General features: G+C 41.5%; 1 protein-coding gene across 1 annotated transcript; it reads right to left on the bottom strand.

Annotated features, from left to right (window-relative positions):
* Window positions 1–3,714: 3,714 nt before the first annotated feature.
* LOC128878981 (uncharacterized) lies at window positions 3,715–16,820 on the bottom strand. The gene is made up of 17 exons (XM_054127714.1): window positions 16,787–16,820; window positions 14,448–14,511; window positions 13,957–14,062; window positions 13,713–13,811; window positions 13,407–13,590; window positions 12,735–12,921; window positions 12,012–12,100; window positions 11,234–11,507; window positions 9,492–9,573; window positions 9,124–9,276; window positions 8,759–8,954; window positions 7,983–8,161; window positions 7,032–7,398; window positions 5,993–6,339; window positions 5,531–5,848; window positions 4,869–4,985; window positions 3,715–4,805 (listed from the first exon to the last, which is right to left on the bottom strand). Exons 1-17 carry the CDS (start codon window positions 16,818–16,820, stop codon window positions 4,665–4,667), a joined length of 2,937 nt encoding a protein of 978 aa, XP_053983689.1. The 3' UTR covers window positions 3,715–4,664.
* Window positions 16,821–17,308: the final 488 nt, after the last annotated feature.

The raw sequence follows: 17,308 nt of genomic DNA on the forward strand, positions 1-17,308 counted from the left end.
TTCTTTGTAGTATCGGGTCAATCAATGCGAAATCGTAACGATAAAAAATAATTAATACTCGTTTCGTGTTTCCACCATCATAAATTTGCGTAACATAGCCCATACTCTTGAAACGATTTAATCATTCGCTTCTAATCAAATGAAATTCTACTTATTTGCTTTCAATTTAAACGATATCGATCTTCTTTAATACCTGATATACGTGCATTTATATGGGCTAATTTAATTAATATGAAATAATAATATTATTACTGTATCGATACGAAACGAAATACTAACGTTAATAAAATTTATTCCGTGCTTGTTTCGCACCTGCCGTTTACATATAAACACGTAATAGATATATAAAATCTACAGCCTCATAATAAAAAAAAAAAAAAATTCATATTACATAAATCAGAGAAAATAGATAACGTTAAACGTAACACCGTTAATTCTGCGATGGAACAATTCACAAAAAACTGTTTTCAGTTACAACTAGCGCCATCGAGAAGATGATTCGAGGTAAACGGATTCATCAAAATGAGCATTCTTCTTCTTGCGAAAAGAGATCATTTGCAAAATATATCACCCACGGATGGAACGCTCGAGTTTCTGATATGTTTAAGGGTTCGTAGGATCGTGATGCGACGAGTACCCGGCCACCATAATTCAGGCGACCCGATAAAACTTCAGCAGCCACGAGTACACTTATTTCGAGTCGTCGGGGAGGAGTCGCGCATTATTCTCTCGCGGTATTCTCAACAATTTACCAGCGTGAATAGGGGCAAGAAGAGTCGTTACGCCTCTTAGTCGTAAACGGAGTGAAACCTGAACCCTCCTAATACCGCCGAAACCCTGAATCCAGCTGGACGGTAATTTCGTTAAAAAAGGTAACGAGACCGGGAGTAGATCGTTCGGATTTAATATGCTTCCGAACACGAACATTCATTGCGGAAGTTTCGCTATAAAAATTAGCTACTCGAGCAAATTTCTAGTTGGTTTGGATGAAATATCTGTACCTGATACATAATAAATCATATGTTAGTACTATTTTCTTAAATTGGGCATTAAATGATAAAAAAAAACACCTGCCTACAGTTGGCGCTGGAATTACTGTATATTTATAAAAAATAATTTCCAGTTCCAGAAAGTGTTTATTTTCTAATATAGTCGTTATTAAGAATATTATTATGTGGCCATGGTAGTATCATGCACGTACTTCACTATCGGTAGTACCATCGGTGGATTTTCAGGTAGTATTTTATATTTTCTAGTGCCGGCGATAACCACCCTCATAAAGATCAAGTATACCCAGCTCCCTTTTTTTATGTTATAGATGAACTTGACGACGTTTTGATCCACTCCAGTCGCCTATCTTTTTTTTTTTGCTTACGCTTTCCTTTTCTTAGCTGTTTCGTACCTTCTGCAAATATACATAGCTCGAATTTGTTATCACGATTACTTTTCAAAATACAAGCTCCTGAAAATGGCCTCCTTTTCACCCCGAGAAACTTTCACCTTCCTTTAAAAAAAAAAAATAAAAAGAACGACGCATCGAGTTACGGACCGAAATAGAAGCACCCTTTAAATTCCAACTAATGCCGTCGAAGAATAGGCGAAATCGTCGCACCCATTTGAACTACTCTCCCGAAGAAAGACACGCGGGCAACTCGTCGTCAGCCGTGAAGCAGCAAATTGACGGGACGCCTATTTTAGGGGAATTCACTTCGAATTTCTCCCCTTACAACTTTTTTCCGTCCTCCGCCATCCGCGGGACGTCAGTCTGCGACCCCTTCCGCACCCCCTTTACCGTCTCCCCTCTCGCCGCGTATTACCTCGTCAGAAATTCAACCCTCGTACACAGCCATTTCGCAAATTCGATCTCCGTCCACACACGCTGGATGCGAACGTCTCTGCGTACCACGTCGAGACGAAGAGCAAGACGAAACGAAGAAGTCAATGGCATTACGTCAAATCGTTGACGCAATTTTCGGTGAATAAAAGTTCGTCGCCCGGCAGCTCTGCCGTTTCACAAAATTCGTTAAAGTCGCCTGAATCGGAATTCTCGATTGTGCTGTATCATCTGTATCGGTATTTACATTTATTTACGATATTATATCGTGAGTCCAACTACATCAACGAATTTAAAGGACAATCTGGTTTCTGCAAGGCTCGAAATGACCATGACTAAAAGAGTGAAAATAAAAGAAATGGCTAAATAATATTCACCAGCTTCGATTGTCGTTGCATCCGTATGAACAAATTTAGTTTCTCGTAATTTATGTAGAGTGTAACTGCATACCTACCGTAATCTAGGAATCGTACCAAAGGAAGGGAAAAAACAAGAGATATATTTATGTAAATCGAGCCAAGTATGAAAATACCTTGCACTTAGTTAATAAATATTTCAGCGTTAGCCAGATGTAAATTATTAATAATTACAACTGACACAAATCAAGATCAGTGTGAAATTGTCAAATACTCTCTTCGAAATACCCAAATGTTTGCTCCCATCTTATGGACCTATAGTTTTTTTAATACACAAAGGATTTTCCCAAAGCGGCTTTGGAATTTTATTTTTCAACAAAATACGGTCAGGATAGTCGTGGCGTCTCAGCTATCGTTTAAAACAAGCAGATCTACTGCAAAGCCCGTGCCATTCGCGTTTCGTCAAAAACCAAAATCCCAAAGGCCCTTTCGCGAAACTCTTTGCACGCAAGGAATTAAAGTGCGTTCCGTTTGTTCGCGGTAGCTAATCCCGAAAAGTACCGACTCGATTCGAACGAGACTTTCCTTAATACCTCCGGATTAAAATGGAGTACGTAAAATCACGATATCATAGCGAAAGGGTGGGAACGAAAGGAAGGGAGACCGGATAAATGAAACGTTGGACGTCGAACGATCTTGTTTCTCAAATTTCATTAAAGCTCGGCGCGAACAACGGTCGAAATGAAATTCTGCAGGCTACGACATTATCGAAACAGTGGCGGAGAGAGCGTAGAGCAACGATATAAAGAAGAAAGCCCCGGGAAAACGGCTAAGGCTCTGTTCAGTCTGCTAGAAATTTTCCCCGCGACGATTTCCTTTTATCTCTCCGCGCGGGGGCGCGAGACACGAGCACGACCTGACCCAACTTGATTCAAGTCCGCTTCGCGGGACGTGTAAGAGAGCGAGGAAACGGGGGAGAGGATAGCTTGAACCGGAAATGAAGGTAGATAGAGAACGTCGCCGGTGCAAACATACGCCGTTACCTTCTGTTGAGTAAATTTTATCGAATTCGGTGATCCCGCCGGCTTCGGGAAACGGGGACGGAAAAACCGTAATATGTATCACACGGTGGAGTACGCACGGGAAGTGCAAAGCGGCGGTGACATGTGTTATGTCGAATCAACGGCCAAAGACGGGTAAAAACTTGGGGGATTCCCCGCGGGCTTTGAAATCCTTTCCGACGCCACGGCTACGCGTTGCAACAATCGTGTGTCTCGTACTTTTCGCTCCGGGTATTTCGTGCTCGATGCGTGGCGGAATATTAATCTGTCTGTACCGTTAAATTAAGAGAGCGATCCGTAATAGTTTGGAACTTTAACCCTTTCGCCCTTTATTCGAAAAAGCTTCGATATCAATCGCACAGGATAAACTTACGCTTGATGATTTTCTGCACACAATTTATTCTTCAACCTCGAAATTCAAATATAAAATACTATTCGAATTTATACAATGTAATCGGCCATGTTGAAACAGAAACTCGGAAAATTAACGATGCATATTTGAACACGGGTCACGTGCACGTTCGTGAGAATTGAAATTTACAAGCGATCGGGCGGACGCTGCGAAAAAAATGCAATGTTTTTTTTCCCTCTGTATATCTCTCTCTCTCTCTCCCGTGAATAAAATCATTAGCATTCGCGCGAATCGCGAACCTCATTTGAATTCCCGATGCATGGTATAATGCACCCGTTTCTAGAGACTCCACGAATATCCGTGTCAATTTTTATTTGTGTGTTTTCTGTTTTTTTGTTCCATCCATTTTTTTTTTTTTTTGTATACATATATATTTATTTCTTTCATGCGGCGTGCATCGACGCGAGCAAACCGCGACTCTCAAATAAAACGATTACTCGAATATAGGAAAAATTGTATTTAAGCTTAAAAAAAAAAAAAAAAAAAAAGAAATTCGAACTCCGCACCGTCTTCCGCAATTTGTAGTAAAGGTTCCGTTCGAAAGTTCCAAGCCGTCGAAACCACGATTTCTGCCCGACTCGGCGCGAGAATCGGCCGAAAAAAAATTAGCTACGGTAAAACGACGTGTAAAGAAATTGAGAAAAAAGATTCGGCGCGAGAATAATGTCTAACAGGATAAAATCGACGCGCGCGGGACGGTCGAGCACGAGAATTCTAATAAACAGCATTCGAGTCCAAGGGGTAAAAACAAAATTCTACTAATCGCACGCGGTCAACGAATCGTCGAACCGGATCGGCCGATACGGTGGAATCCGAATCAAGGCGTTCGTCCACGTACGAGCGATTCGCACGTCCGAAGTGCTCTAATTAAATCCTCCGCAGCCATGGGGAGATATCAGCGGTCGCCGACAAAGTTCCTACGTCGCGCGACACTCTTTCACGGCGAGGCAAGACCGAAGGGGGTTTGGCGGTGCAAAAGTAAAAGGAAATCGGATTCTTCATCAATCGAGATCGGGCAGACCGCCGGTGCAGCAGAAGCTGTCCCTGGAATCCTTTTGGGCTCTCTCGTAATGGCTGCCGGGCGAGGTGTCTTTCAGACGGTTATCGAAATTCAGAAAGTCCGAGTCGCACGGACTGCAAGCCTGCGTGAACACGAAAACGATTGTTACGACGGCCTACGGACGGGTTGCTGTGCGATGATTTACTTGGAGAAAGAAACTGTCCGGGACGCCATTTTCGGCGATCTGCCTCTCCAATCGGGGGGATGAAATCACCGTGTTGTCGTCCACGTTGTTGCAAAAACCTCCTGCGGCGTCCATCATCTTTAAAATAACAGAATTCTTTACACGCAAGGGGAATCGCTGGATATTTACGAAAGTATTAGGTAGACCGGAAATAATCAAAGTAACGTCGTTTCTTTTGCATTAAATTCAAACAAATTTTCCAATAAATTTCTATCTTTAATTCGTCGTATTTTCAATGCCAACAAAATCAATGAGCTTGATGAACGATAAACAAGTATTTCAGATTGCAAAAACGACCATTGCTTTCCAGTCCACCTACTATATATATTTTTGGTTCAGTTGTTCGAATTGGGAACAAGTTCTCAAGCTTCGCTAGCTTTGGAGTAAATACAAAATTGTTTATGGAATTCGTCTTCGTAAAATGCGTATATCGTGGAGCAATCGTGAAAATTGTAGCTAAATATCAACTGGAGCAGCTCAGGCGAGGACCTCGTTCGAGCGATTCTTGTGATTTCGTAATATTGGGATTCTTTCAAATTTTCGATTAAAAGAGATGGAAAAATACGAAATAAGAGCACGATCAATGGTTCGTATAAATTAAAGGGTAACGCGAAGTTTTTTACCAATTTAGTTTTCTCTTCGACGACCTCCACAACGTTGCCATCCTCCGTGCTGGTGATAATGCCCGTTCCCAACTTCTTTCCAAGAATCTTTACCTCCTTCCTGGATCCGCCGAAAGTGTTCACGACGTTGGTATCGCAGCCGTTCGTGTTCGAAGCTGTGTTCTTCAAAAACTGCTCGTACGAACTTAGTAATTTGATGTCTGAATACTGGGGCGCCATGATTTCCTGAGCGTGGTTCTTGGGGCCCAAGATTTTCACTTCGCCCAAGCCGGAGAACAGCTTCGACGACGATAGACAATTCATTTTATTGCCCAGGACCTTCGTATGAAACATCGAACTTCGTTTAAAATTAGGTTATTCGAATTGGCTATTTAAAATGAACTATTTAAACTATTTAAACCCAACCTAACTGTTTAGAATTAACGGTTCTCCCAACATATTTCCTTGTTTTCAAAGCGTTACCTTGGTTTTTTGATGTATCGAACCCAACAGCTTCATGTCCGCCTGGCTGATGGGTATCAATCCTGCGTCGGACTCGCTGTCGTCGAAAACAGAGGGTAACTTCATCTTGGAGTCGTAGACAGAGTGATGGTCTTCCATGGTCGAGTTGCCCAGAATATTCAAATCCTCCGTCAGGCTCGTGTTGCTCTTCAGGTACGGAAGCGATTCGCTCAGCATCGACAACGGTGGATGACTTTTCAGCAACAGGGAAGATATCGAGGCCTGCGACGTGTTCGAGAGGGTAGAAAAGTCGCTTCGATGGCTGAGAATGCTCGTTAATTCTTGTTGGTTCGATGGCAGTCCTATGCCTACAACGAAATTTAGCGAAACATGTATCTAAGAAGCTTCGAAAATCTTTCTTTTATAGATTACATAATGTTGTCGACAGTCTTGTTAAGGAGCTTCAGAAAATTTAAGAAATACAAATATTTGAGTTAATTTCATAACCAAGTACCACGAGCACTGTTACGAGCTTGAGAAAACTTTACTTTCAATGAAAAAATATAATTACTCGTTACTTAACAATTTTTCAGCGAAATAAATTTGACGAGCGTAATTTAATTTCGACAGAAACGTTTTCCGAACTTCGTTATATACCTTGATATAAATCGAATGAACGCGCGTATACATGTAGAATGGGCGCGATAAAGGCGGCATGGCTTTTCAAGTGGACACTCGTCGGCCGAAATCAAAGGGACACGCACACGTGCACCCCGGAAGCGTATCTTTTTTGTTTATAAGACCGATTGTAAGCAGCGAGAGTCAAACAGACGGTAATCGGAGAAGCACGGTCAAGCACCAGTCATCGACAGGTCTCCGACGTGTGAAGTTGTATATATATCCATCAATCTATGTCAGGTATATCTTGCTTCGATAAAAGAACTACTTTTACTCCGCCTAATCAGTCGATCTCGTATGCTGCGTATATTTTCATTAGAAACATCAAAGTGGCTTGCGAACAACTGTCCAATAAATAATAGCGACGCAGAAAGCCTCATACCTTCGTCTTCGTGTTCGTTGACAGCCGCACCGCCATCGATGGACAAAGGTTTCGAGCCGAGGATCAAATCATCGATTTTCGGCTGCGACAGGAAACTAATACCGTCCACGAAACGATCCTCGAGGCCCTTGCTGTCAAGAATTCTGATGTCCTTGTCCTCCAGGATCTCGATAGCGTCCATCGGCATGGGCTTCTGCGTCGATGCCGAGTCGAGTACCATGATCTGATTATCGGAATCCCCGATGATGACGTCCCCGTTGCCGCGCATATTCACCACATTGATTGCGTCCGCTTCCTCGCCGTCCAGGATGGTCACGTCGTGGGAGTTCTGCGCCATCAAGTCGCGGGCTTCGCTGTTCGTCATCACCTGCCCAAAGGAATTGGCTAAGTATAGTAAATATAACGATACTCGAAAATCTAACGATTATCCGAACGTCTATGGGTTTAATAAATAAAGTAATGCTAAGTATGGTTTCAGTTTTCGAGTCTTTGCAGTCTCTTCTTTCATATGTACATAGTATCACAAGTACACGTAAGATTGCAAGGAAGATTGCAAATTCCTTTTAAAATGAATCGATGATTAACGATGCTCTCGCTACATTAAAACAGGGTAAAATAAAAGAAAAAAGATAGCGTATGCTTAACAGGGATGCATCGTCCTTGATAGCTCCGATGCATCAGTTGCAGAGATATATACGGTTACAACCCTGACAATTTAAAAATTTCATGCGATTACAGATATTCCGAAGACCTTAAAGAATTTACTTTTTGACCCCTGGGAAGAAAAGCAACCGTTTAAATGCTCGCTACGAACCGAGGAGAACCGTCGTTCTACTCGAGGAGAGGATCCTAGGAAAGAAGCCACCACACCGAAGTAACGCAGCCTGTTCGAGGGTGCGCGCAATACCACCCGTACATAAATACGAAAATCATAATCGATCCGTTCATCACCTCGTAACGACCGTCCTCGGTCGCTCGCACGAATTGTATTCCACCCTGGGCGGCCAATTCCAGCAGCTCGTTGCAATCCTCCATCGCCGAGGATACAACAAGACCGTTCTGGCGATCCGGCTCGTTTCTCGGGGCCTCGGTGTACGTGAACTGAGAATCCAATGCCGTGACCAGGCTCTCTGTCGACAATGCACCAAATAAAGACCACATAGCCGGGACAGTTCGAAAAACATCGCCGCTATAACGAGCCAATTATCGACGGACAACGACGTCCCAGCCTTCGCGGCGAATTCCTCGCGACTGGGTGTTATCGAGTTAACGTCGTGTCGCGAAACGATTAGATCACTGAGAACGTCGGGATCGATGAAAGGGCACCCGTTAAAGTCTTACGGGACAGTTCGCGCCTAAGGGCGTGCGGCGAGCTTTACGAGCGTTTGGGAAGGTTTCGAATGGAATTGTATCTAACTCGAAAAAGTAAGACGACACTTTGGACATTTGGACATTTAATTTAGGGTTCGTGATCTATCGTGATCTATTTCCGAGGATATATTTTTGTAACTTTTGAGCGAGGAGGATTTCGCTCCTCCTCCTTCATTGACCTTTTAATATTCTTTCGAAGCAGGATTTTTCGTACAAAAATTATTTTCTGATTCTATTTGCAGCTCTGTACAATCTCGACGCTTTAGTTTCGCACAAGAAGTAGCGGGCACCCTCTCGACCTCAAATTCCCACGTAAGACCTAACGCGATCCTTCGTTCGACAACAAGAATCGTCACCGTGTTCATTTTCAGGTCCGGGTGGCTCAACGATGAAACTGATCTTTCCATCGAGATCCACGTTCTGGATCACGGTGGCCACCACGGGTACTTTGATCTGCACAGCCTTGATTCTGTCCGCGTCGGATGCGATCGTCGGACTCAGAGTCATCTTCCCCGCCATTCGTAGATCCTCGGCCGTCGCTGGAGTCAAAATCTGAGACAATCGATGATATACGTTTCGTTAATCAGGTTCATTTTTATTTCAGTTTTCAAGAAGATGAAATTCCTCGAGTTCGTGTCTATTTAATAATTAGATTGGATCGTATGCGCGAGTTCGCTAGTTTTAATCGAAGTTCGAGGATATTTTGAAAGGAGAGCCTTACATTTTTGTGAGTTCCAGTTGGGGAGACCTTGACGAGGACAGGAATACCTTTGGCTGGTTTCAAGAGGGCGAAGGGCGTTTGACCTTCGAGGACTGCCATCTCCATCGCCTTCGTATCGATCTTGTCGATCACCACGGACTCCATGACATCAGGCTATACAAAACAGACAGTGATTATAGAATTTGTTATTCCATTTGTCCTCAATTTAGACTATAGTTTGTAAAGCGTTCTATTATTATTATTTTTTTAACGTAGTATTTCTATTATTTTTATTACCAGTGTTTCTGTTATTATTCTGTTGTTATTCTAACGTGTTAAAAAGTATTTCTAGCGAACGTGACAACTGATTCCATAACAGAGATACTAACCGCGATCAGTGGATCCTTGTTCCTAACTTCGATGGTCTGATTGCGATCCCCATTGGGCAATTGCACGATCCTGACGTTTTTACTGGAAGTTGAATGTTATCGAGTTTCATGCAACCGATATTTACGAGCGTGAACGTCGTCTCGAATTTTTAATAATTCTCGACTCGTTCGCCATTCGTTCGATACATGTCGTCAAGATTTCTTATAGATTTCTTTGCATGTTTAATGCAATAACTATAATTTATCGAGCTTCTTAAATGTTAAGGGTGGATAAATATATCGCTCTGTTCTGTACAAATTGCTAACAAAACGAGCATCTGACGGATACTGTCCGAGTGTATTCTTGAACGACATGTTGAGCTTTGCAATCAAGAAGCACGCGACGTGACTATGTAATGCGAGTGGAAGAGGTTAAATTGCACAGTGATTGGAAAGCGAATTAGTTACAGTCTGTTAGTTGGCCAAATGAGAGTGGTCGAGACAAGCCACAAGTTCATGTCAGAATCAACGCTAGAACCGCTCACGAATAATAGATAGAAAGATCGTTTCATCTTGCGTACGTTATTAAATGATAATTGATTCTCTTTCTCAGCCATCAAGAATCTAGTAACCTATTCATTGAACGAATTATTACTCGAATAGTGTCGTTAAAATACTCGCATCGGGATATTGCTATACGAGTTTTCGAAAATTGCTATTCGTGTGTAATTATTCGAGCATCGTTATGTTAATATTATTATTCAAATGAGTATCGATATATGTGCGATGTTTGGATAATGCGGATACTAGTGACGTATTTAAATATTACATCATCGGTTGATTCAGGTCACGACCGCGTATGAACCGTTGTGGTGAGTGAAATCGATGAATTTTAGATGACCAATAATCAGTACATATATAAACACTCCCGAATGCCGGTGCATATGAACGTAGAAATCGAAAAAGAGAAAAGAAATCTAGATATCGGAGCAGTATAACTATATTTATATATAAACAAGTTCCACAGGAAGCTCTCCCGCCTGTTCATCCGAACTGTTCGCCCGACTTCGTTTAAACCGATATAAGGGGTTTACCAAAAGAAGCTTCAAGATTTTATTCTTTTAATTCAAAAATACACACCTGTCGGACACATGCTTATTATACATACAAAAACCAATATCTTTCTAATTAAAGGAACGAGGAGCAATGGTCACCCAAATTAATTCTCCGTTCAAATAATTGTCCACATAATTTAACCGCGTTGGTAGTTTCGATATTAAATACCATCTTTCACTTGAAAAAAAAAGTGGATACACTCCAATCCCATCAACGTTCTCTAAAAAAAAAATTCTAAAACCCTTTTTGGGACAACTCTCGATCGCCAAATAATTGAATCGCGCATGTTTCGCCCACGAAAAAATAACAAACATCCCCTCTTCAGTTTTTGCCCGCCACCGGCGGTGCCACCCTCCATGTCTGATCTTTCTTTCTCCCCGCGCATATAAAATGCAACGTATCGACTACAGATCGTGCATTACGATATCGCGGAGGGTTGGCGCGCTCCCTAGATACAGGTTCCGATGAGGACCGTCCGTGAAAGATCGGTAGGAATGAATTTACGAAAAAGGGGGATGGCGTAAGGTGGGAAAAGCGTCTGGTTTTCGCTGACTGGAAAAATCAACATTCCAACGGCGTGCATTCATCCGCGCAGAAAGGCTGTCAGTCGATGAACGAATTAAGCATCATTCGCGACGTCTACCTACTTTCTTATGATGTTCGGATCGTTCACTCCCGGCTGGGATGCGGTCGGATGTCGATACTTTATGCCGTGCTTGTACTCCTCGTGCGATCTCAAAGAGAATCGACGCGGAAACTCTTTGCCGCAGATTCCGCACACGTACTGCATTTTCTCCGCGTGTGCGTGCGCTTTGACCTTGTGGCAGACCAAATTCGACATTTGATTGAAGCCTTTGCCGCAGAGCTCGCATTTGTACGGCCTCTCGTTCGTATGAGTAAATACGTGGTTCCTCAAATTGCCTGACAACGAAACGTGTATTTAGCCATTAGCGCTTGTTATCGTTTTGTGCATCGCGCAAAGTGATCGCAGAAATTCGGGCCTGTTTACGGGAGGGTGTTTCGTATAATTATCAAGGGTAGGTGAAAAGGACTGTTTGGTTATTTATTTAATCTTGAATAGTTTGATAAATAAAATGTTCCGGTTCTTTGGTTCTCAGAAATAGGTTTACTGGATGAGATTATTTTGTTAGCAACGTTTTTTATCGAGGTTTATTAAAGTCATTTTTCAAGCATAAATGTATAAAATGGAGGATGTAGCATGAAAATTGAAAGTAATATAGATTATAAAAGTTTCGGAAACTTTAGTACAGGAATTTATATTTAATTTGATAGGAATTTGTTTGCGAGGCCAAAGAAACAGAGAATTGCTGCTTATTAAATTGAGAAATGAAATATAAACGTGTACAAAATAAACAAACACAATTATTATTAATTCGATGGAAATATTGTAGGAGAAATAGTTACCTTTTTGATGGAATCCCTTCCCACAAACCTGGCACTTGTGCGGCTTGTGTTCCGAATGAGTTTTCCGATGGGAGATCAACGTAGACACTCTGCAAAAATGAGAAAGATATTTAATTCGGTACAAGTATTCTAACAAGTGTCCCTGAAAATGTAAAGGACGACCAATCGTGGATTTCCTGTGCGTTACGAATTTAAGTAAGTTCATTTAAAGGCCGCGCTTTATTAAAATTAATTTGTGGAAAAACAAAAATGTCGCGCTCGTTAAAAATTTCCTTCCGCATTTCGCAATTTCGCCGCGATTCAAAACGCTAATGAGCTACGCGCGTGTACGTGACGTTATTATATTCCTGACGGAAATTGCAGTTTTAATTTCTCTACGCACCGTACGTTAAAAAAATACCTCGAGCGACGGTTGAGCGGAGTGGGTTGATTAAAAGTTCAAAAGTTCTATTGCGTCAGAGATTTGGTAAGACTGAACAAAATTGAATCGGTTGAAGCGCTATGGAATTTGAGGAATTGACGAATGACGGGTAAAATTCATTTCGTAGTGTTCCAAATTAATAATATCGTCTACAAAAATGCTTTCAAAAATTTTATCAAGCCACCCCGTTGAATCGAGCAGGCGACGAATAGGACGTACCGCGCGTGATAGGAAAAGCTGAGAGTAAGTCGAAATCAGAGAAGGACGTCGCGGAGGAATTACGTATCGATTCACGTGCTGACCTGTTGAAAGTTTTCTTGCAAAATTCACAGACGTACGGTCGGGCGTCGCTGTGTATCGCCTTGTGCTGGCTCAGTGTCGATAACTGGCGGAAAGCTTTGCCGCAAGCTTCGCATTTAAAGTTCCTCTCGTCGGTGTGAGTTGGCAAATGTCTCATCAAGGTGTACTGATGCCGGAACTCCTTCGAACCTAGTTGGAATATTAAGCTTCAAGCACTTTTCCCCGAGTGTTTGACCGAGTGGGGGTTGGATCGAGCAGAGAATCTCTCTTTATCCTCGATTCAACCCTTGGGTGACTCGTGGGATCATTGTTGAGCAATCTATGTATTCTGCGCTTTAATTATATTGTCCTCGAATTCGGCAACGATTTATCTTGTACTTCTGTTCATATTACCGATAGGTACCGTGAATCTATCTAATTTTAATTAGATAAAAATTAAATAAATTCGAGGTGGAGGAGCGTTAATTTATATTTAAAAAGGGTTCGCAGAAAGGAATCGTATTTCTGTTGGTAGAGAATTGAAGAAATAGTGAGTATTGGAGTAGTTATAGTAAATAATTCGTTATTTTTAATTTCTCAGAAATAATGGAAGTGTGGTTTCTTTTTTAAACTATAGAAGTAATTATCGAGTTCAAAGGATCGATATTTGAATCGTTTGGTGTAAAGTTACTCACAAATTCCGCACTCCCATATCTTCAGTGTCTTCCCATCGCGCTTTAGGTACTTGACGAAATGGAGCTTCGATCTTGGATCATCTTTATCGATCATACGAGTGGCGGACGAGGAAGGAGCCTCCGCGACAGGATGCGAGTACACCATAACGTTATCTTCGGGCATATTGGCATGTTGATCCAAAAGCTGAAGAAGGCGAGCATAAAAGACAACAAATCACTTTGCATAAAAGATTTCCGAAGTCTGTACGTGCTACGAAAAATCGTCATACTTTTATGGTAAACGATATTTGATTTGATTTTAATTACCTTGTATTTATAAGCGTCCTTTCCAAGCAATTTTGTTACACTCCCGTCGATATTGATCACCTCGGAGTCTATGGCTACATCCAGATTCATGCAGTCATTCTAAAAAAAAGTATTTCTTTTCTCATTAATATCTGTAGACGGTGAAACGTGGACAGAAAATTTTACATAGAAAATAGCGTATCGTAAAGATTGGTATTTATAAATTCCATAAGAACAATAATGGAGGAAGCAATTAACGGTTTACCTGGATTAACTGATGGTCATTGGTACATGGCAAACCAGGTACGACGGTGACATCGTTCCTCCCATCGCAGTCTCCGGTCTCTTCTTTCACGTAAACTTCGTAAACACTAACAACGCAGTAACGGTAATCATTTTTCTCAATCCTTTTCAAAAATATATAAGATAGCAGATGATGATTTTACAACGAACAAACAAAAATATACGAATGTAGTTCGTATACCGATTCGGCAATATTTCGTCGACTCCGTGCCACTATATTTCAAATCCCTCCGGATAGCGGGGGGAATAAAATAAAAGCCCGTTGTGTTACTCCACAGGCGTCTATTTAATTAAACAGAGTCGCCGTGTTATTTTTAAATTTCCCGAGTATTTTCACGAAAACAAAAGGACAGAGAATCGGGGGATTAAAGCCAAGGGTAAACCTGATTACGGTGTAATCACTTAGGTCTAACACCGACGCAACCCTGATGCATGTAAATGGTTTAAGCTCACCTGATGACCTCGTCTGGAATGGAACGGGAGAATTGCACCTGCGGATCTTCGTACTGGGACTCCCCTGAAAAGTTCAACAGAGTTTCGTGAAAATTGCCTGTGTTGTCTCAGAAATAATAATTCCGCCCCCACTGCGGCTGGTTGGCCGGTTAATTCTGAAAAGAACGTCGCGCAATCGTCGAAACGCGTTTAAATTTATGGAAATCAGCGTTGTCGACATTTTCTTCTGTAAATTAGACATGGAACTATGGCAATTAAAATATTTCTAAGAAACTCTGAAACATTGGAATGTTAAGAGCGTTGCTCGAATGACGGATGATGAATGAAAACTTCTCGTAGAAATTTATTCGCATAGAACGGGTATTCGAGTAAGCCGTAACTCCAATGGATTAGATTTTATACCAATTTCATACAAATTCTATCAAATTTAAGCATCCTTCGATCAAAAAGGAAAGGAGAAGTTGATCTCGTTACGTGACTTTTCCTGAAGAATTTATACATTTATCCTTTTCTCCTAATTTATGCATAAAACTGTTTGTACAGGTTTGTTATAAACAGATTTACGCAAAATAAGAACTCGTAACAAGGAGCATCGCTAAATAATTACACGATCAAGGTGAAATTATTTATCTGTTGATACTCTTCGAGTCGAGGACTGAAAATATCGATCGTTTCTTAGAAGAAAGTTCTTTAGAATCTTACTGAAAAAGGAGAACGCGATGTTCTCGCAGTCTAATACCTCTCGCGACGGAACAATCTCTTTACCTCCTTTTTTTAAAAAATTAATAAACCATTGCCAGCTACAGCTGCTATTACGTCAGCACATTTTTTATGCTCTCTATGAAATTTGATCGCGCTCACGTAAAAGAATACGTAATGGGATGGAATGAATAAATTGCGTTACCCATTTTATGTCGATTAAAAGCTCAAATTTCCAGTTATCATTTTTTAAGCCAAGTTGTGAGACCCTATTTCACTGTAATTTAGGAATATCTTAAGAGTAACGTAACAAAATAGAAATAGGCTTTGGATCTAAAAAGAAAAATTGGGAATCAAAAATAAAATTAATATAGACAATTAATTCACACTGTTCGATAATTGTTTGAGAACGCTTCGTAATTTATTTACGTTGAGGGTATCTTAACTAATGATTTGTGGAAAATGCGTCATGGACTGGTATGTTTCGAGTGCGTTGTTTGAAATAAACTAATTTAAATGGACTTTCCGATGCAGGTGCCTCGCCATTGCGATCGCTATACTATATACAATGTATGGTCGTCGAGCGATGAGCTCATGCTCTCGAGACAATGTTGCGCCCAACAGACGGATTCGTCTCACTATTGATTCTAGTAATCCGATCGCAATATTCATCCAAGGCGTTAGATTTCTATACGTTGATTTATAGAAATTAAAAGAGATTGATAAAGTATGACACAATTTCAGCTATGAGACAAAATTAGTGCCAATCGTTTTTTCTAGAAAAGTTGTTGAACTAATGGACTTATTTGAAAAAAAAAAAAAAGTTTAGAAAGACCCAATTGAAAATATAGTTGATTCAATAAATAGCGATGAAGATATTTCAATGATTCCCTGTTTATATGTTTCCAAACAAATATTTGGGGTACATTAAAAAATAATGAAGAGAAATGATAAGTAACGGTTAAGACATAAAAAAAATATATTCCTGAGACTAAAGAATTACTTATAAAAATCAACAACTTTCTAAATATACGTGAGACGCACAAATACCTGTGAATTTACATATTTCAAACACCCAGGCACCTTTCCACGACGATCATTTCACCAATAACATTCGCCACTACAAAAACATGTATATTTCCGAGTACACGAAACACAACGAGAGCAATGGATCCCAAGAACACGGCCCTAAAATCGCCCGAAATCCATCTGCACGAGCGACACTACGACCACGATAAACGCGCGCTGTTCACAAAATCGGCACCGCGCGTCCACTGAAATTAACGAAAGAATCGGTAGCCATCGTCGCGTCGAAATCGTAGCTTCCCCGGTCGACCCGTCGCGTACGATTGGAAAGACGAAGAGAAAAGACTGTCAAAGCGGCGGTATTTCGAGGTTCGCGATCGGCAGAAGACCGACATTGTCGGTCCTCGCCTTTTTTCCGGCCGCTGTCCGCAAATAAACGAAAGCCGCCATTATCACAGCTCATTTTTCACGGACGGAGGCGCGACAGAACGGCGAGAGACTTCTCGGCGCGTTAACGCGATCAGAAATTCGCGTGGTGCGCGAACGGGCGGAAAGGAATGGACGGGAAACGCGTGAAATCGGTAAATTTTCCGTTATTGTCGGCTGTTACTCACAGTTGTATCCTTGGAGGAGGTTATTCTGGGACATTTCTTATCGCAGACCGTGTGTCGGCTTCGGAACCGTGCCAGTCTCCACGTGGACGTCCCGCAGCCTGACTCGCATCAATCGCTAACGAGGAATCGTTTCGGTCGGTCCCAAATCGGATCGCCCATATCGCCGCCAAACGGGCAACTTCGGAAATGCTGCGAGCAGTACCGCGCCTGCTTGTTTGCAAGCCCTTTTAACAGCTTTAACCTTTAACCTTTCGATCGCCGCGAGATTTTATTTTCTGTTTGGATAGAAGATGGTCGGAAGCCGATATTTAGGGGAACGTGGCGCGTGATTGGGTTCCGAGGGCTAATTTTAAGTCTTTTCCGTGTAACTTTGAAATTTCACTATTTCGGTGAAATAGTTGTTAATAGGGAACGACGTCCAGTAATTTAATGGCAACTGCGTCGTTGGATGATAATAACATGTCGAATTACATGTCGAAATTTCGAACACGTCGTTAAATATTAATGCCGTCGGAAACGTTA

This window comes from Hylaeus volcanicus, chromosome 6, assembly GCF_026283585.1.
Source record: "Hylaeus volcanicus isolate JK05 chromosome 6, UHH_iyHylVolc1.0_haploid, whole genome shotgun sequence".
Classification (NCBI taxonomy): domain Eukaryota; kingdom Metazoa; phylum Arthropoda; class Insecta; order Hymenoptera; family Colletidae; genus Hylaeus; species Hylaeus volcanicus.